Source organism: Vombatus ursinus, unplaced genomic scaffold (assembly GCF_900497805.2).
Source record: "Vombatus ursinus unplaced genomic scaffold, bare-nosed wombat genome assembly UNPS02014946.1, whole genome shotgun sequence".
In the NCBI taxonomy this organism is placed as follows: Eukaryota; Metazoa; Chordata; class Mammalia; order Diprotodontia; family Vombatidae; genus Vombatus; species Vombatus ursinus.
In genome coordinates, this window is record NW_020954724.1 from 2,245,541 (window position 1) to 2,267,721 (window position 22,181).

The following is a 22,181-nucleotide window of genomic DNA, read 5'->3' on the forward strand; positions in this document are numbered from 1 at the left end:
GTAGAGAGGATTCTTATTCAATATGGGTTGGGCTAGATAGTCTTTGAGATTCTTTCAATTCTGATGTCCTGTGAGTCTGCCTAGCAGGTCAACCTTGCATATGCACTGGAAAATGTTCACTCTAAAGGTGAAGGTATTAGTGTTCTCTCTACTTCCATGACAACTTGGAGCACTAGGAATGAGTAAAAAAGAGAAGATTCCTATAGCATTAGCTTACAGCCTGATCAATTAGAACTTAACTGACCAAAGATGTAAATTATATAACTGTGTCCGCTAAGGACTCAGGCTTAAGTTTTATTTGTCTGGAAGTCTCTATCTCCATTACCTTTGGAACCTATCACCAAGGATGTCTTTATTTGGCCTTATAAATAGCAATGTCAGTGGAGAAATTACCAGTTCCACCATTCTAGGATTAGTCTCTGCTCTACTTCTGAGGGCTCAGGGCTATTCTGAGTCTCGGTATCTTGATCAGGAGCCTGAGTCAAGCCACGAAACCATAGTTTGGACAGCACATAGAGCATAAGGCCTTACACACTCCCTGCACACAGGTAAATTTTACTTTCAAACAGTAATTCAGCCTCCTGATGTCACAGTCAGTTCACTGAAGCATCCCTGTCTGATGCTATTGATGTTTAGAAGAATGCCAAACTGTCCAAATTTGGATTTCATTTTTATGTAAAATTTTATGATATAGATAAAATGTCTGGGAAGAAAATAACTGGAAGAAAAATAACAACATAATCTAATCTAATCTGTCAATTTTCAAATCCAAGTTCTGGTGACTCACTTAATTCTTAGTATTTTGTGATGGCCGACATTGTTTCTTTGATGAGTTCTTAAATCAAACATCATCTATGAAATGAAAGGGTTGGATTAGATTATCCCAAAGCTTTTCATAGCTTGCAGTTTCCCTATCTAATTATATAGATGCAAGAAAGGAGTGTATGTATGCATGTGAATGGTGGTGAGGGAGAGGGAAGGAGATGAGAAAGGGGAAAAAGGGAACTGCAGAGATTTAGGTTTAATGTTCCTGCTAAATAATGCTGTCCAAAAGTGGAATGGGTTAGAGCATAAATTCCTCCTTGTGAGCAATATTAAAAAACAGTCTGAATGATCACCAGTTAGATATTGTAATCTCTACTGTGAGCCCTGAACTTGGAGTCAGGAAGACCTGGGTTCATATACATCCTCAAACTGTGTGATCCTGGAGAAGTTATTTAAATAGAATACTTTACAAATATTACTTCATTTGGTCCTCACAACAACTCCTGGGATAGAGCTGTTATTGTTATTTCCATTTTACAGAAAAGAAAACTGAGGCAGACAGAGATTAAGTGACTTGCCCAAGGTCACACCTCTAAGTAAGTATTTGAAGGGGTATTTTAACTTAGGTCTTCCTGACTCTAGTTCTCATGGTATTATTACATGACCTACCTGCCTCTAATAATAGCAGTGTCCCTTACCTCACAGGGTTATTGTGAGGAACAAGTGAGTTTAAAGTGTTTTGTAAACCTTAAGGTCCTATATAAACAATCAGCTTTCTGTTTTTGTCAAGAATGGTGCAGGGGAGATTCTAGTTCAGGGATGAGTTGGACTAGATGGCTTCTGGAGTCTCGCCCTACTCTGAGGATCTGTGATCCTGTGAATGGGCAGAAGAGAAAGGATGGTTTTATTGCATACCTGATCAGAGGAAGGGGGTTAGATTAGATTTAATTAGATTGTTATTGATGATACCACCATCTTTCACATACCCAAGTTCAAAACCTTAGAGTCATGTTTGATTCATCCCTCTTCTTTATTTCTCATGTTCCACTGGTGGCTAACTCATGTCCATAGTCTTCCTTAATCACTGAATGAGTGTTACCTAAGACAAACTGAGACCTGGGAAAGACCTTAACTTAAAAAGCCCAAGGTCTCCCACTTCATTCAGGGCCATCTCCAGTCATCCTCATCTGTATCTTGCCACTGGACCCAGATAGCTCTGGAGAGAGAGGCTGGGAACTTTGCACTACCTCACTTAAATCCAATTCACTTGCAAGTCAGGACATAACCTTCCTAATGTCATTGGTCCTCTTCAAGAACAAAGGACAAACAACATCAATAATAAATAGTAGTCTTCCTAAGGAACAGGTTTGCCCTGTCACTCTCCTTAAAATCTTTGCAGTGCTTTCCATGTCTCTAGGATAAGATACAAATACAAACTCTTCTGCTTGGAATTCTATAATCTGGCTCCACTCTACCTTTCCAGTCTTATTTTATAATACTTCCCTTCAAACATTATATTCCAGCCAAACTGGATTATTACATGTTCACAGAACTGGAGAGCCACCATCTATTGCTTCCATATTCCCCGCCCCTCCTCACCCTGACATGATTGGGATGCAATTCTTCCTCTTCTCAGCAATTCATTTTGGATTCCGTATCTGGCTTTAATACTCAGGTTAGAAAGTCACCTACTCCCTGTTGCCTCCCCTGGTTTCTTCAGATATCTCCTCCAAAACTTTGTTCCTATTACTCCTTGCCTTGAATTATACTTTAATGATGTACCTGTTGAAAACTCCGTCAGTAAGCTATGACATTTTTATCTTTATATTCTGAGTGCCTAACACAATACTTTTTATGTAGTATGGGAATGATATATGTTTGTTGAAATTGGTCTCTTTTATCCCTTCTACTTAGTTAACTTCTATGAATCTCTTTTGAATCAATATTCCTAATTCCTTTATTATCACTTGCTCCTTGGCAGCCAGGAGGAACTGTATACTTGTCAGTTTTGAAACTTGTGCTCTACACATGGTGGGTCACACTTAGTTATAAAGTAAACAACCAGAGAAGGTGAAAAGGGCATTTAATGAGCCCAATTGACATACTTGGGAAAAGTAAATAATAAAAATATAGTTTCAAAGTTTATGAACAGGAACTCTTATTGGAGGGAGGGAAAGCCTGGTTGAGAAGTTTAGCAAGGGAATAGGAGTCAGAAATATTGAGGTCCATTCTTGTCTCCACCACTGATTTGGTGTCTGACCCTATGTGAATATTAATCTTTTATTTTCTCCGCCAGCAAAATATGCAATGATACTCCCTTGTAAAACACTTTAAGATTTAAGAAGAAAGGGGTATTATTGAAATGTAAACCAGGGTTATAAACCATGCATTCATTATTTTAAATACATATGACTAATTCCTTCACTGGCATTATACAATGAAGATTATAGCCGTACTTCATTGGGATACATGTAAATCAACAATCCAATAATTTCAAAGTAAACAAATTCGCTGGAGAAACAATACAAATAATATTCAACAAACTTTCTCTCATTCCAGTTTGTTCAACTCAAATGTCAGTGTGTACTTTTTTTTTTTTTTAAATAACAATAATGTTGCAGAATTTACCAAAGGTGTGCTTGGCACTTTAAAAAAAAAATTTTTTTTTTTGAAGGAAGGATGACAAGGAAAAGAACCACACGCTTCAGAACTCAAGACAGTACAATGCTTTTGAGTACTTTATAAAAGTGAAGAATTGTGATTTCTTCCATGTATTTTCTTCTTTCTTTCAGTATCCCTGGCAAAATTGTGCCGAGCCTGCACTTCAAAGACGCTTGATTCTTTTCAGGGTTGGTCGAGTTTTGCTCACAGAAACTAAGAGAAATCTGACCGAGGACAGGTACGTTTACCAAGTGGAGTTAGTAACCGTAGATATGGAAGGGAGCCTTCGAATCAAGACTGCTGCAAACTTTTGACGAGCAATGAACAAATCTGAGGTGGGTAAGAAATAGAACAAAATCTACACCTACCTCGTAGGAGGTTTTCTTTTTTTAAATAAGTAATTTTGCCAAGTTGGGTTGCCAAAGACTTTTGAATCTTACCTCCCTTGACAGTCCGAAGCAAAGCAAAGAATGCTCGTCTCTCTCTCTCTCTCTCTCTCTCTCTCTCTCAAAGAAATTCATTAACACCAACACACCAAACACCCCCACAGGAACCTTGCAGCTCTATTAGTCTGCATTTTAGAACAGGTAGAGACCTATTTTTGTTCCTTTTTTTTTTTTTTCCAGAATGCATCTAGCCAGACTAATACTAATTAGCAAAGGACTTTAGAGAAGAGGAAAAGGAGGAGAAGGAGGAAGAGGAGAAGCTAGAGGAAGCCTTGGGAAACTTAAGTAACCTGTCTTTAGTACCAAGGAAACTGGGCGAGTAAGAGTGCCCTGCAATTTTTCCCAAGCGACTGATTATTTGTCTTAACTTTGCTTCGGATTGTCCCTGGGAGCTTCGAAGAGAAGGTAGAAGAGGCAGAGAATGTCCCAAGATCCTGGACTGGACTGGAGGTGTAAGGTAGGGAAGAAGAGGGATTTCTTGGTCTGGGAAAGAGCCCGCTGGGGGCGAGAGAGGCGGAGTAGATAATTAGGGGGCGGGAAAGGCGGGAGGCTCAGAAGCAACCAGAGAAAGGGGAAGTGTGGAGTGGGGTGGGGAAAAGCAGACCGAGCAAATGTGAGGCTGGACTGCCTATGGCTTGTCTTTTAAGCTGGGCAGCCGAGGAGGAGGAGGAGGGGAAAGGGGAAAGAGGTATAAGGGGGCTGGCAAGGATTGAGATGGGTGGGGGGAATTTGTAGGACGTGGTAAATGACATCACAGCAACCCAAGTGAATAAGGTGGGGAGAGAGAGGAGGCAGCAGGAACAGAGTGGACTAGGTCTGAGAGTTTGGCAATTAAGAGTCACCACTGCAGTCTGCTCCCGCAGGGCACCCTGGCAGCCCCCGAGGGACCATGCAGAGATCACCCCTGGAAAAGGCAAATGTCCTCTCGAAACTTTTCTTCAGGTAAATGTTTTGCTAGTCATTCGTGGTAATGACATGTGCCTGAGGGAAGAGGGGAGTGTGCAGGTGTGTACATGGGGTTTACGTCTAAAGGCATTGTTTTTTTGTTTGTTTATTGTGAAATATAACCTTTGAGTGTTTCTCTAGGAAAGGTTCATTTTTTTTTAAAGCTAGAGACAGCTGAAATGAGAAAGGAGATTAAAACAAAAAAGAATGTGAAAGCAGGCTAGCAGAAATGTACATGTACTCCACCCCAACCCCCATCTGCAAGACCCTGTAAACCTGGGGTTCTTAACTGTGTGTGTGTGCGTGTGTGTGTGTGTGTGTCTGTCTGTCTGTCTGTCTGCCTGTCTGTCTATGTCTCAGGGATCTGTTTTGTAGTCTGGTAAAGCTTACAGACTGCTTCTCAGAATAAGGTTTTTGAATAATTTAAGGAAATGCTATTCATATATATGTTAGTGAAATTAAAGACATAATTTTTTTTCTTATCCAAGTTTGTGGATCTCCTGAAATCTATCCATGGACCTCAGATTAAGAACCTTTGTTGTAACTGTATTTAATTATAGCAGTATCTATTAGAAGCTAACATTCAAAAATGCTAGTGAAACACTATGACTTACCCTGTGGTTACTGTCTTTGATTTTTCTAAAGGAAATTATTACCAAGTGGTATATTATTACCAATATTATTACCAAGTGGTTAATAACTAATGATTAAGTTATTAATGAATTCTCCCTTTTCATATTTAGAGATTTCCAAAACTCACACATTTATTTTGTTGCAAATGCAACCAAATCACTGTACTGCCATTTGAGGAAAAATATTTAATTAAGAAAATTATTTTTTGATGGTGATGATAATGAGGAAAACTTCTATGATAGAGTAAATTCTGTTTGCCTCAAAAGTATATTTGTCTTTTGAATAATGAAAGAAAATGATTCCAGTTTTTAACTTAGGAAAAGCTTAGCTCTACTACTCATGAATTGGAGAAGAGTTCATTGTTTCCATGGATACAGGAATGGGCAGAGCGATATACTGTATTGTAGGTATATCCCATTAATAGTTAACAAGTTATTCTTTTATTTCTGTGTATGAGATAAGCTAGGAAGTATCACTTAGTAAGGATTTTTAATGCTAAGGTTTAGTTTTATAGTCCTAGAGTCTCATTAAATAGCTCTATTTCAGATGAAAAGTACTCCTGGGATGGATGCTCAGTTGCTCTCTTTCATTTTCACTTTTTACTCACTAAAATAATAAATACAACTGAATTGATGGGACTCATCTTACCCAATTTTCCAATACCTTTGATTCAAGCATTAACAAGATTTGGCAACAGAAAACAAATCAATTATGAACGCATATCTACATATAGTATTTAGTATGTATCTGTCTATATGTGTGTATATGCATTTTTGGAGGGGGGAATGTTTATTCTCATATCCAAGTTGTATCACCCTTCCTAATATACAATTTTCTTTATATGTCAGGGGAATTTTAAATGAGCAAAACACTGAAGGAGAGCTCCCCCCCGTGGATATGAGAGCAGGTTTTTACTTTTTAGAATCACCTTTTTCTGTTATTTAGGTGAAGGTAAATATTTTGGAGAAAATATTATCAAACTATCAGAACAGTAGCCTAGCAGTCTTTTAATTGCTGTCTCATCGCTAACTTCCTACCTAGGCTTTATTGCTTTGATTTGTATTAGACTTATTTGTATATTCCTCCTTCTTCCTCTCCATATCATAAGATTACAGCACTAAAGCTCTAAGGTAAGATAGAAGCCATCTAGCACAGTGTCTAGTACACAGTAAGTACTTGATAATGCTTTTTCAAGATATCTACCTAGTCCAGTGTCTTCATTTTACAGACAAAGAAATTGAGGGCTAGAGAGGGTAAATAACTTGTCCAAAATCACACAGGTAGTAGGTAGTAATAGAGGTGAAATTTGAACCTAAGTATTCTGACCCTAAGTCACTTTTCACTGTGTTGTGCTGTTCCCCAAAGTTCTGGTTGGATAGATGGTAGTGCCATATCCAATTTCCTTAGCTCCTGGTCTTGCACATAATGGGTTCTTAAAAGAAAAAATTCCTAATACTGAAACATTTACTAACTGAAAACAAGTTAATAATAATCATAGCATAACATACCAGTCTACTTATAAACCAGAGTCACACTTTTCCACCAATACATGCAGTTTCTGTATGGGACAGTAGACAACCATAATAATGTGACAAGGAGGCACATGGGTAAGGAAACCCATGTGCCTGAGACAACTCACAACTCTGGACTTTTATGTACTCCATCTCTTTTGGGAATAGTCATAATTGAGCGGAGCCAAGATGGTGGAGTAAAAGCAATGACTTTCTTGAGCTCTCCCTGAAACCCCTCGAAATACCTGTAAAAAATGGTTCTAAAGAAATTCTAAAGCAGGAATAGTCATAATTGGTTCTTAATAATTGTTGAATTAAACTGTTCATAATCTATTACAATACTTAGGGTATTAAGATTACAGATTTAAAACCAGAAAGACCTAAGAGATCATCTAGTCTCTGTCTTTCTTCATTTTTCACAAGGGTTCTGCTTGTATTCCTGTGACACAAAATACTATATTGGGGTGATGAACTGGTATTTAGAATCACTTTGAAATATCTAAATGCCAGGCACTTTAAAGGTGCGATTTTAATTTACCTTAAATTTCCCCATTAGGAAAAGTTGTGCATTACATCACCTACTAGTCTAACAATAAAACAGTAATCATATTACTGGGCAGCTAGGTGGCGCAGCGGATAGAGAGTGGGGCCTGAAGTCAGGAAGACTAATCTTCACGGGTTCAAATTTGGCCTCAAATACTTAGTAGCTGTGTGACCCTGGGCAAATCACTTAACTCTGTTTGCTTTAGTTTCCGTCTCTATAAAATGAGCTGGAGAAGAAATGGCAAACCACTCCAGTATCTCTGCCAAAAAAAGCCCCAAAAGGGGTCACAGAATCAGAGAGGACTCAACAACAACAATCATGCTACTAGTTCTAAAACTGAATGTAGTTTTTCTTAAACAAAACCCTCTTAGCCTTGGGTGGGAAGAAAATCCTTAAAATTATTAGTGTGTTTCCCAACACTATACCCACTATTTTTCTCCAAACTATTTCATGATAAAGTTATCTAAAATCATTGCATAAACAATCTTGGCTACCTTCTGAGGACTAGTAAGAACTGGAATCTTTAGAGGTTTCAATTGTAAAGAAACTGTGATTTTACATGCTCTATTACATTGTAAAGTCCTAGGTAATAAGTGACAATTGTATTCCGTAGAGTACCTAGCCCCGTGAACTGTAACACATAGTAGGTGCTGCATTTTGGAATGAAAAGAATGAACTCATAGGATAATTTTTGAAAGTATATTACTTATCAAATAGAGCTCTGCCAAATGTGTGGTAAAGGGATTCTTTTTGTCTTCATCATGTATATTGAATATCTTAGCAGCTACCACATAGAATATGAACCCTGATGCCTGAGTTATAAAAAAAAGAAGCATTTGTTACTCATGATTCATATGAAAAATCTCTTCAAAAGGATTTGTTATTCTGAAAATAACTGTTTTTGAAAACTTAAGCATTTTATTAATTTAGCACCATCTTTATAGTACAAAAGCAAAACATTTATGTTTCATCTACCTACATTCACCTACCTACTTGTTTAATTTTTTCTCATAAAAATAATCCAAAAGAAAATTTCACACACACACACACCCCAGAAAGGTACAGTTATTTCCAAATTGTAAGGGGAAATTACATAGTTTTAGATTTGGTCTTCAGCAGTTTTTTTTTTAAGACACGCATATAAAATGATAAGAAGAATTAACAGCTGACATTTATATAACACTTTAAAGTTTATAAACCATTTTACGTAACTCATTTAATCCTTACAACCACCCTGTGAAATAGGTCCTGAAGGTATTATGATCCCCATATTGCAGATAAGGAAACAGAGCATCTGAGAGGTTAGGTGATTTGCCAGAGGTCATATACCTTTAAGTGGTAAAAGTGGTACAGGAATCCTAGGCATTTGACTTCAAATGCGGGGTGCTCTTTCTACTATGCCACTGTGACTTCTATAATGTTTGAAATCAGAGAATCCCAAGTGTTGTATTTGCATAGAGTTTACTTAGGATCCAAGTAGGAGTGGTTTGTGGTTGGCTTACCAGCTTTGCCTGTATTTTTGATTCTTAGGAAGTTTTCCAAATTACACTTTGATTATAGCCCTTAAGGCTGTTTAAACCTTACCTTTTCTATCTGTATCACATGCTATCATTCATCTACACCCCTTATAGTAGGACAGTGGGTCTGAGAGACATCTTGGTCCACCTCAGACTGTAGAATCCTAACAGTGATTTCAGGTATTCTTGGGACCAGGGTGACAAGGGCTACCTGCAGATGCTGAGGCTACACTAAAATCTGAAGCTGGAAGGAACCTCAGAAATTATCTTCATTTTACAGACAAAGAAACTTGACCCAGAGAGTTTAATAAGGTTAAATAAATTGTCCAAGATCACATAAGTAAGGAAGGAACAGAGCCAGAATTTGAACCCAGGTCCTTTTGTATTGGATCCAATGTTTTTAACACTATATCACAGCTTCTCCAAACAAATTTAAAGGTATAATATTTTCCAAAAAATTAACTTTAGAAATTTAGGCAGAAACCCAGTAAAGCACTGTAATAGTTGATGTGTTCCTGAGCAACAATTAAGATCCCTAAGATAATTTTTTATAAATTAATGCATGAAATATAACTAAAAGTCACAAAATTGATCTTTAAAATTACAAATATGTCAGATATATATCTGAGTGAATGTCATTCTTCCAAGTATCTACGTTGGGAAGCTAGGGTTTTAATGATGACTACATCACTCACAACAAAGTTAGAATTCTATTCTGGAACCGTCTCCGAGAAACATAAGAAATCATTCTCACCTGGTTTTTGGTAGAGAAAAAAATGGCCAGCCAACTTGATCATCATTCAGCAGACTTGGTTCTAAATGATTTGAGTCAGTTTCTAAAAATAAAATCTACCTTCGAAGGATGATGATTTGCCACAGTTGAGAAAATTTCAAAATAGGAATTCTGAAAGTGTGTTGAGCAAGAACTTCTCAAAGTAACCACTTTGGAGAGGTTACTATTTATTTGGATGTATGTTCTATTTCTTTGAAAAAAAAAAGCGGACACTTAATCTTGTATGTGTGTGTGTGTGTGAGAGATATCTTATTTCCAATTCAGTAAGTCACTCTGGAATTTTCTAATCATAGTAAAATATTAGTATGTTGATGTTTAATTGAATAATTAATGATTTAGAAGGGGCTATTTTGCCCCCAAAATGTTCTTTTTTTGATCTTGAGATATATTCCCAAAGTATTTCATATGGTAAGTCGAATTGTCATCCCACACAATGTCCTGGGGGGTAATTCTTATCTACATAGAGCAATAGAGGTTTAATGTTCAGTTGTTTATTTGCTTTTGTTTTTAAAAGAGGCAATATGATGTGGTGGGAAAAATGCTAAACCTTGGAGTCAAGAGAAGACAGGATTTAAAAATAGCACTTAACTATCTGTGTGACCCTGCATAAGTAACCGAAACTCTCTTAACCCCTGCTACCTCATAAGAATGATAGTTTTTATGCAGGGTTGTTGTGAAGGAAGTGTTTTATAAATGTGAATGTGTATACATGCACATGTATATGTCACATTAAGGTTTATATGTGATACATATGTGTATATATATATGTATGTATATATATACACACACACATATATACACATATTCAATTGGTCTACTGGGGTATAACAATTTTTATTTTCTACCTTGAGGATGTATGATTATACCTAATTGGAAAATTCAGATTTGGAAAGGCTTATTTGGCCCTGAAATGCTAATATTTGGGGGAGGGGTTTGATTAATAGTGTTTCACATGACAAGTTGTCATCTCACACAAAATTCTGGAGGTAATTAGTACAATAGAAAGAATGCTGGATTTAGAGTTAGAGGACCTGGGTTTGAATCATGGTTCTGCAACTTACTACCTGTGGGACATCAGGCAAGACTTCTTGTTGTTGTTCAGTCATTTCATTCATGCCCGACTCTTGGTGACTCCTTGTGGGGGTTTCTCAGCAAAGATACTAGAGTATTTGCCATTTCATTCTCTAGCTCATTTTACAGATGAGGCAACTGAGGCAACAGGATGAAGTGACTTGCCCAGAGTCACACAGCTAATAAATGTCTGAGGTCAGATTTGAACTCAGGTGTTCCTGACTCCAGGCCTGGCACTCTACTGTGCCACCTAGCTAACCCCTTAGGCAAGACATTATATAATGAAGGAAATTAGACCCGGACTTCTAAGAGCCCTATGATATTTACCATGATTTGGGGGTGCTGAGAGGAGGGGAGGGCAATGCATTGTGGACCCATGATTTCATCCTTGCAAGGAACTTCTGATATGAAAATATCTTTATCAGGGCTCACTGTTCAATTTATCTCTTCTTAAAGAAGTACTACTATGTAAATAAAGCAGAGCATGACTGTTTCTGAAGCTGTAATGATGAATAATGAGAAACAGCTGAGTGTAGTTAATAGCGAGAGGCCTTAGAGTCAGAAAAAATGACCTGGATTCAAGTCCTGTTTTGGATATTACTTCCTGTGTGACCTGAGGCAAATTGTTTAATTTCCCTGTGCCCCAGGCAATTAAGACTTTTAGTTACTATCCAGGAGTTTCCCACCCTAATGATACCACACATATGAACCACAAAAGAAAAAAAAAATTCCTACAGGACAGGATTTAGACACCAGCCTTGGCCTGTTTACCTTATTTGTAAAAACAGTCTCTTAAAACGCCTTTTGACTCAGCAGCAATTTGAGCAACTTCAATACCATTGCTTCCTGACACATCTGCTTTGAGTATTTCCCTTGAGCAAAATCCATACAGCACAATGTAGATCAGGAGAAGGAAGCAGGCCTCTGTTTGAGGAAGGCTGAAAATTCTTTCTTATGATTCTCTGGAGGCCACAATATGCTGTTGCATGTAATATGATTTTAATAGAAATGAATCTTTAAATTTTGCCTTATAGGCAACTAACATCATCTGACAAAAGATGCTCAACCAGCTTCAATTGTTTTCTTCCTTTCATGGAGACTCAATTTATCATGTCATGCACATTTCAGCAAGGAGTTGGCATGACAAGGAATTTTGTGGTTGTTGTGGAATGTATCTGGAAAAGGGTTAAGTTTTCTTTGTCAAGAGGCGTGAACAAAAATTAGGATGTTTACACACCTAAATAGTTGTTCTGCAAGGGCCTGATTTTCATAGCTGTATGCTAGTCAAAAGTCTCAATCAATCTACCCATCAATCAGTCAGTGTACTTGTTAGGACTCTGTCATACATTGTTAACATCCATTAATTTGTCTTTGCCTTTGTTATATGGCTGTGAGTCACTCAAGAATTAAAAAAAAAAGTGAGACGTGAAGAAGAACCTGATTGTGATCAGACTACAAAGAATTACAAACAAGGAGCTTTAAAGAAGTGTTTTGGTTTTTTTAAAGGTGTCATCAAAGAAATATATGATGAAAAATATGTTGAAGCTGAGAGACAGTGTGTGGATGGTTTATAGTTTATGTACTACACTGGTATACTATTTGCTATCATGAAAAATCAAGGAAGACCAACCCTCCCATCTTTGCTCCCCACCCCTATAGGTTGGGCAGACTACCATGTTGGGGGAATTTATGGATCCTAATTTGATCCTCATAATAACTACTAGGTAGGTGCTGTTATTACCCCTGGCTTCCAGATGAGTACCCTGAGACTCAGAGTAGTTAAGTGACTTGCCTATGGTCATGCAAGTAACATGTGTAAGAATCTAGATTTAAATCCAGATTCAAGTTCAGTTGTCTGTTAGCTATTCCACACCATCTCTTCAAGAATGACTGCAGTGCTATGTTATTCTGATGGAATGTGATTTAAAGGAAGGTAAGACTATCTCTGGAGACCCTATGGCCTGAGCCAATTTGACTTAGCATTGATTGTGCTCTGATGTCATTTCCCTGAGGTCCCTTGGTGATGAGCAGAAGCAATGATGAAATGCTTTGAAAGTGCTTCTAGGATTGGGGATGTGGGGTTCAGTTCTGAACCTGGGGTTCAACTGTGCCCTTGGAGAAGTGAAAGGTTCAGGGACTTGTGACAGTCTGCTCCTCTGAGGAGCTGAATCAGCACAAACTTTTCACGTTTGCCTGGCCAGAGCCTTTGAAGAAGGTACCAGTGGCTCAAAGCAAATATTGTCCTTTAGAAAATCTTTCGTGAGATTCAATAGCTAGTGAAAACTAAGTCCTCTGGGGCTATAGCTTTTGGTAACCCTGACCAGCTGAGGTCTAGAGTGATTGACAGACATGCCTAATTGGTTCACTTGATTTGCATTGTGGCTTCTGGGTGTGTCAGAACTGAAAACTCTGGTCTCTGGGAATAGCCCTCTTGTCTGTCATCTTTTTTACTCATTGCTGATGCTTACAGCTCTACCATTAGAGCTTCATTTTTTTAGATTTAGAATTTGGTCTTTACCTATCATCTTTGCTGAAAACCCTTCTTTGGTTCTTCTGCTCCCTATTGCTTCCCAGATAAAGTTCAAATTCCTTTTCCTGGTGTGGGAGTTTCTCCACAATTTGATGGCATCCTATCTTGTGGTATAGTGATTAGAGTGTTGGAATTGGAGTCAGGAAGACCTGAGTTTGAATCTTGACTCAGACACTTAATAGTTGTTTGATCCTTTATCACTTTAACCTCTCTAAGCATGGGTTTCCTCCTCTGTAAAGTTGGAATGACCCACCTCATAGGGATGTTGTCAAGATCAACAGAGATAACCAGTGTAATTAGAACTAGGCACATCCTTTGAAGACTTCTTACCATGTATTGTCTCTGTGCTTGTGCTCATCAAGTTCCTTATGCCTAGAATACCTTCCCTGAACCCTCTCACTTCTTCCCCCTTGCTGAAATCCTATTCATGCTTTAAAACCCTGCTCTAACATCATCCCTATGATGTCTTTCCTGGTGAGTAGACATCCCCAGTCTTCACCACCTTGGAACTCACATAACAATTTTACACTTATACACTTGTATCATAGCTCTTTGTGTATGTATCATCTCTTACTACATTTATAAGGGCATATATTCCAATTTATTTATTCTGTGTATCTTGTCTATCCCTAGTGTGGTGTTTTGGAAATAGTAGGGACTAAACAAAGGTTTGTTGAATTTAGTTGAAATCTTCCTGAGGAGTCGTTAGAAATCTTTTGGATTTTAGTGTGCAGGAATTTAGGGTTCTTTTCAGATAGTAGTTCTTGACTAGAAAGAAGAGTTAATATAAGGCCATTGGTACCTAAGGAATAGAGAAAAGAAGTGGTCATAAAAGAAAGAAAATGGCACAGATTGAGGAGGTTGCAATGCAATATAACAAAAAATTTGCCCTTAGTTTCACTGAAGTTCAATCTTGTCAATGACAGTTCCCTACAGCTCCTTAAATTATCCTTACCAAACTGCACCCTTACTGCTAATTGAAAAGAGGAAAAAATTTTCCTGTGAACGTGACTTGTTCTTATTTGGAATGTTACAAGACTACATAATATTCAGGATGGTAGAATCTTCACGAGATCATCTGATCCCATCTCTTGTCCTTAGGGAGTTGGATATCTAAAATCCTCTTTAGACAGATGGTTTTCTACTCTGAATCTTCTCACAGCATTTCATCACTCTAGAAGTCAAATTCTTTATGTCCAAACATTAGCTCTGCTGCTTAAATTTAAGTCCATTTCCTTTTCTTTTAATGCTTTGCAAACATAGAGAACTAGTCTTCATTAAATTACAATTTCTCATTTTTAGAATATAAGAATTTTAGGGAAGTTTATTCTCCTATTGCCAATGGTCATATTTCCCTTTCAATATTGGTTCTCAGGACAGAATCTTCATGTATATTTTTGTCTTAAAATAGGATTAATTTCAGCAATAAATCTGACCCTTTCCCTCCCAGAGCCCAAAATCTGATCATACCATGTTAACAGCACAACCATATGCAATGCTCAGAGTTATAGAAAGGATGAGCTCATGGTCCTGCTTAGAGCAGTAGCAGCCAAAGAATAGTAGCTTACCAGGGCACATAAAAATTACTCCTCAAAGTGTACAACAAATTGTCAACAAATTGGATGAGACAAAATCCTGAGTAAGGGTTTAGCACTGACTTTCCTTCTCTGTGAAAAGACCTTGTACTTCTGTCCAGTGGGAGGCATTTTGCAGATGTGAAGACATTGTGAATGATTCCTGGTCATTCCAGGTCAATTCACTAAAATTCAAATCTGAAGCCTCATCATGGCATAAAGGTGATATTAAGTTCTCAGAAAGTTAGGCCAATGGACTATGGACTGGCAAGCCACTGTATGCCTGTCAGCTGAGGACCTGCCTTAAGCTCAGAGACTCATCAGCAGGGTGGCTGAATGCTGATTAGTTTTTTTGACCAAAGCAACTCTTAGAAGTCTCCACTGAGTTGGAAGAAAGGTTGCAATTTCTTCTGTGTTTCCTCCATGTTACTCCGCTTCAGGTACTCCATGTTCTGTGGTTTATTGGACAGAATACTTGACTTGGAAACAGGAAGATCTGAATTCAATCTTGCCTCAGACACTTACAGGCTACATGACCCTGTGCAAGTCACTTAACCACTGTCTGCCTCAATTTCCTCTTCTGTAAAATGGAGATGATAATATCACCTACCTTCTAGGGTTGTTTTGAGGATAAAATGAGGTAATATTTGTAAAGCGCTTTACAAACCTCAAAGCACGATATAAATGCTTTGTTATTATTAAGATTATTTGCCAAATTGTATTACTAGCTGCTCCCCTGATGGCATTCCATCTACCATTCCTCTGAATTTGCAGAGGATGTCTCCAATATTAGGACTATATTCCCTTATTTTAAAAATCACTAGTTTTCTGCAAAGCTTATCTTATTGATTATCTCCTAGTCTTTCCTGGTTCTCTCACTTGTTAGTGTTCTCTTCAACCTCTGGTTACCATCAATTTACTTCTCTGTATGGATATTGTATCACTGCAGTAGACTGTAAGCTCCCTGAGGGCATTTTTTTTATCACCTGCATCTAGTTCTATAGAGCTATAACTTGCAATTATAGTATCTGAACACACAAGGGCAACTTATCTGAATAATATCTGATAATCAGCTTTGAAATCCATGCTGTGAAAATAAAACAAGAAGTAATTAAGAAAAATCCATTTTCACAGGAAAGGGGATTAGTTATTATGGTGACTTCTATACAGCTGAATATATTTAATATATGTTAAATTTTTGTATTCTTGTAAAACCCTAGTTGCCCTGTCCTACCTTTGGTATGGGTTTAATAAATGTTTATTGATGTGAGTTTTTTGTTTTGTTAGGCAATGGGTTAAGTGACTTGCCCAGGGTCACACAGCTAGTAAGTGGTAAGGGTCTGAGACCGGATTTGAACTCAGATCCTCCTAACTCCAGGACCGGTGCTTTATCTACTGTACCACCTAGCTGCCCCCTGATTTAAGTTTTTGAGAGAAAGAGAAAAAAAGAGTACCAACACCTATGAATTAAGATTATTGAAGTATTTAAGTGTATAAGAAGTCAAATAATTCTAGTAATGATCACAGGAATTTTTTACTTTTTGAATCAGTTGCCTTGTATGCAGTTAACAGTATACACACACACACACACACACACACACACACACATATTTTAAAAATGGTTTCCTATTTTGCAGGATGTATGTGTGACGTCTGCTGATTTTGTCTTGTGATAAAGCTTTATGTTCAAATAAAAATGGATTATAAAAGTTAAAACAGTCTAATGAGAGCAGGATGGTGGTGGACTATAGTAAACCTCCGTGTGCCTTTAAATTATCTTCCGTTGAGGGTTGTTTTATGACCAGATTCCTTCCTATGTACATTTCATTTCATAGGTGGTACTTGCTCAGCACTTTGATTTTTGCCAATTTTATATAAGCTCTTAAGTATGTTTACATCATTTCAGGCCATTGTAGTTACTTATTCTATCTCTGGGTTTCACTAATTTTCCATAAACTAACTTTAATTTGTAGGATGGTTTGTCAAGGTTAATCTGTGTTAAAACATGACCATATTTATGAGCTAATCCGCTTGAAAATCTACTTACTTATATGTGAACTTAATGCTCAGTAGATATGCTGGTTACACATTGCCTTTTATAGTACAAGAGAGAAAAAGGGTGTGAAAGAAAGTAATATGAGTTTTTAGAAGTCAGGTCTATCTTTTATTCTAGAAGTTTTATGGATGTGAGTGGCATTTCCTTTTTCTAATTAACATTTGACATATGAGATTGTTTTTTGCTTTATTGTAAAAAAATAAAAAAGGTCAAGGACAGTAGCAGGAAGAAATATTTCTCAGACATATTAAGTAATTTTGTTTGTTTGTTAAGGAGCTATGTATATTTCTTGGCATATTTATGAAAGATATGTTAAAATAATATTTTAAATTCTCTTTTGATTGCTACATCTATTCATTTTTGATATACTTTCTTATTTTAAAATTTAATTGATTAAAAATCTAGAAGTAATTTCATTAAGACAATATTTTGGTATGACCTAATGTGATTGTGTTAAGTATTCTGAATAAACAAGTTATCTTCATGGCTTTGAAAAATCATGATTCTTTTGTAACCTCATTGTGCATAAAAAGCTAAATCCAAAGAAAAGTGAACTTCAATAGGTTTCTTCTCATGAAACTAATTTTTAGTCTTCTTAGAACTTTGTTATTATTGACCTCAATGATGACAGCAATATCCCTATTTAGAATGGATTTTTCCTAGAAAACTCTAAGAACAAATAATCACTTGTTTTATACCTAACACATATTTATAGAACATCAAATATTTTAACAAGAACTAAAAATTACTATTACACACTTATGCATTATGTATTATTTATACATCTATACATTACGTACTTCATATTTTAAACATTCAGATCTTTGAGTAGCATCAACTTTTCGTCAAAATATTTTGCATTTTCTGAACATAACCGTAAACTGAACAAATGAAACTTTATTTTTTTTAAATCCATAGAAAAAAGAGGTTAGAAGATCCTTGATTTGGAGAGGCAAATGAAATTCTCCACTAACTATTGTTCCATTCCTTTATTTTTTATTTGGGAAATCCTAGTTTGTATCTTCCCATTTTCATTATATTTTCTTAAAGGAAGATAATTACTGACAAAAATGATATTGCTAAAGGCAAACACAATAAGACGTTTTTCCACCAACTTTTTCAAATAAAATTTAAAAAATTATTAAAATCAATTTGAAAAAAGGTAGCTACCATTTATTAAATTCCAGTGGTCCTCTATTGCATCTAGGATCAAATATAAGCTCCTCTTTTTGGCATTTAAAACTCTTTACAATCTGCCTTGTTACATATTACTCCACTTCAACATATTCACACACACACATGTACACTCACACAAATGTATGCATGTATGCATTTATGGGCATGTACATTTATGTATTTTGCCTAAACACACAGTTTCTAGTGAGGAAGTCAATAACTCCCTTTGGGGAGGGTATCATTTTATCTTTGGCATTGCCCATCCCCTCCATGCAGCTCTGATAAAACCACCTTCTCCTTGCGGGAGTTAGTGACTTCTCACACATGAGAGCTGGGTGACAGGTAGACACCAAACGTAGATAAGCAGCCCTAAAAAAGGGCTCAACAAGCACTCACACCAGAGATTTTAGTCCTCCCCGAATACCCCATACACCCCTGGGTAAAACCACCTCGGCAGACAGGCTAAACCAGGTTGAGAGTGACTGAGAGGCCTCAATCCCATCATTGAGTTAAGAGGATGTCTACTCTAAGCATAGGAAGATTTCCCCTGCCATCCCCATGGAATGGGCAGATGAGAACAATTTGCTCCAATGTCCATGAAGACAGCTTAAGCAAGTGCTGTGGAGCATTTAGAGCTCGATTAGATGTGGAAGACACCATGGTCATCCACTGCATCTCTGGCTAGTGCTAGTTTTCTTGACTTTTGTCTTGCCACTAAACTCTGAAAGAGAGAGCAAGACTGGTAACTTTGTGCAACTCTGCTTCACTTAAGTCCACTTCATGCTCAAGTTGACATCACCTTTAGAAATCGCCAATTCAAAGGGATTGATCCTCTTCCAAAAACGAAGGACAAACAACAATTGACTTCCTCCCTAAAAACTTGTGGGTAGTGCTGAATATATATTTTGTTTGTAGCTCTATGTATATAGGAGCATATCTACATTTGTACATACCCATAAATATACACACACAAACACACACACACATGTAATATACATGTACACATACATGCAACATACATGTACACACTCATACATACATATTGTATGTATACATACTTATATATGTAAAAATATTGTCACCTCAGATAGAATATGAGCTCTTTGAGGATAGGAAATGTTTCATTTTTATATTTGTGTCTTCAGCACAGCATAGCACACGGTAAATTCTTACTAAATGCTTGTTGTTTGATCAATTGCACACTACGATGACTTCTGGATTTTGAATTATTTCTACAATAAAAAAGCAAATTGAAAGTGGATAGTGTTATCCAAAAGAGCATTATTAAAGTTAATATGTCTTAGGTGATATATATCACTGAATTGCTTGGAAGATTTATAGAAATTTATCTCTCCATGGGGAATTTCTTATTCACCCTTCAAAATGGCAAAAATAATGAAGAGCAATGAAATGCAAAGTTGGTGAGATTGTGGAGGAAGAATGGAGAAAGACTTGGGGATGAATGATCATTCCTTGCTGTTGGAAATGAAACCTTGTAGAATTTTTTTTCTGGAGAACAATCTGGTAGTACGTAGCAAATAGGCATATTTCAAAAATAAGTACATTCCTTAGCCTAATAATTCTGTTTTTGTTGACAACATACCATGAAAAGGTTATAAAAAACAAACCCCCCAAAGAGCTATTTTATTCTAGAGATTCTCATAGCGTGTGGTTGATTGCAAATTTACTCCTAACTTAAAAAAAAAAAACAACAGTAAGCAACCTAAATGTTGCTCACCAGGGGACCAGTTAAGTAAATTGTGGCACATTAATTTAATGGGATGAGATGTAATGAAACACAACCAAATATGATGATGAATATAAAGAATTCTGACAAGACTGTTATAAAAGAACACAAACTTTAAAAAAAGTAGCTCCACAAGAACAGAGTACACATTTTGACAACAGAAGAGGAAAATTGAGTAACAAAATGATAAAGAATCCTGAAAGAGGCCATCAAATGAAGTCAGTCAGTCAGTAAATATTTATTAAATACTCGTGTACCAGGCATTTTGCTAAGCACTGGAGATTTGGATTAGCATCACTCTGTGAAGATGATTTTCTAAATAAGGAGTGCTAAGAGGGACAGAAAGAAATGGGTGAATTTTACAATTTTACTTTATATAAAATCTTTTCTATTTTCTTGTCTCATATGTTATTATTGTTATTATTTTGACAAGGCAATCAGGGTTAAGTGACTTACCCAGGGTCACACAGCTAGTTAAGTGTCAAATGTCTGAGGCAAGATTTGAACTCAGGCTCTCCTGACTCCAAGGTCAGTGTTCTATCCACTACACCACCTAGCTGCCCCTTATCTCATATGTTATTGTTTTGAAATTGGAGTTTGGTTTTTCTGTTAATTGTTTTATTGGTGTTTTTATATTTTTCAAGCTGCTGAATTTCATCACCTTTTCTTAAGATATCTTAGCTTTGCCCAGGACCTCCCTCAATTCCTCTTGATATTTTTTGCTTATTCAGTTTCTACCTTTGATTTTTTTTATCTTCAGCATTCGTATTATTGTCTCAGCAATTTCTTGTGGTTTTTCTTATGCAAGTTTTGATGGTGTTATTATAGATCAACTTATTTATTCACTCTGTCTCAATCTTTCTCAGTCTGTTTCTATCTTTTGTCTCTGCCACTCTTTCCCTCACCCCACATTCTGGACCTCAATGGAGAATTCCCAACATGGAATTCCTTTTAGTTGCCTGGGTCACCAACAGATTAATTGACTTGCTTGTGGTCACATAGCCAGTAAGAGTCAGTGGAAGGACTTGCACTCAGGTATTCTTGATCTTCTATCCACTACATCCCATTGCTTCTCATTATTCTTTATTTTTTATTGTGTTTGAGTTTTCCATTTGCTGCTGCTTCTCCTCTTATTCTTCTGTCATTTTTATTGCTACTTTTAAGGGGAAGCATTAGAAAGCAGGCTCCCTTAGGACATCTCACTCTACTGTCTTCCTGGAAGTACTTCTGATTTTTTAAATTTGCAAGTGTCATATATCACTTGAATAAAATATTAAATTCAGGTCTTCCCAGGAGGTCCAGCAACATGCCCTTTAGGGTCTGTTTTCAACATTATTTGTAGGTGATATGTTGCTGTGTGGTCTCACTGTGTCTCGTGATATTGAAGAGATTGTTTATAGAACTCCAAAACATCCAGATGAATAGGGAAAGATTCAGTCAATCATCTGGATGTTTTATCTACACAACACCAAATAGCCAAATGTTTCTTATGTAGACACAGTGATTTTCTCCCAGCTGCATAAAGGTTTACAATAACTCTTATTCTTATCATAGCCTTTCCGATCATGATTCCTTCACATTAGCTCTTTAACAGCATGACTACTCCCGGGTGCTCCATCTCCAGACATGTAGTCTGATATTTCTTACACTCAAGTGATGCTACTCTTTTCCTGTCCTCGGGCTTTCTGTTTATCCAGTACCTGTAATTTAACTAGGCTCCTAATTGTTACTGATTTACTACAGTAGATACTTTATTTAAGCTTAGTTTCATACTCAGTGACATTAATATTGCCCTCATTAATATGCTAAAAGTTCATGACCTTTCATGATGCCTGCCAGTCCCCACTCCTAGATCTACCCTACATTAGTACTTCTGCTTCTAGGCTCCACTGTGATCTTGAAGGAAGAAACAGCTATAAAAACCCAGCTGGTCCTTCTTTAATTATTCATTTCCTCTTGGAAATCTTTTCCTTAAAATTAAAACAAAAACAAAATTCTACAAAAAACAAACAAAAAATAAACCAACTCATGTCAGTTCTTTATGGCATTCCCAAGGTATACTATTCCAAACTTAATTTGTCTCCTCAGCAAATTAATTCACTTCCAATTGATGCAGCTGGGTGCACAGTGAATAGAGCACTAGCTGGAATCATAAAGACCTGAATTTAAATGTTACGTCAGCTGCTCATTAGCTGTGTAACCTTGGATAAAT

General features: G+C 36.8%; 1 protein-coding gene across 5 annotated transcripts in view; it reads left to right on the forward strand.

The window, feature by feature from the left end:
* The first annotated feature begins 3,574 nt into the window (after positions 1-3,574).
* Positions 3,575-22,181, forward strand: part of CFTR (cystic fibrosis transmembrane conductance regulator) — a 233,898-nt gene continuing 215,291 nt past the window's right edge. For 3 of the 5 annotated variants that reach the window (XM_027845015.1, XM_027845014.1, XM_027845013.1), the window contains exon 1: positions 4,659-4,814. In XM_027845015.1, coding sequence (XP_027700816.1) covers positions 4,762-4,814 — 53 coding nt within the window. In that variant the 5' untranslated portion in view covers positions 4,659-4,761. Of the gene's footprint in view, positions 3,665-4,052; positions 4,330-4,508; positions 4,561-4,658; positions 4,815-22,181 lie in introns of those variants that run through there. The other 2 variants (XM_027845011.1, XM_027845012.1) reach the window with 2 other exon arrangements.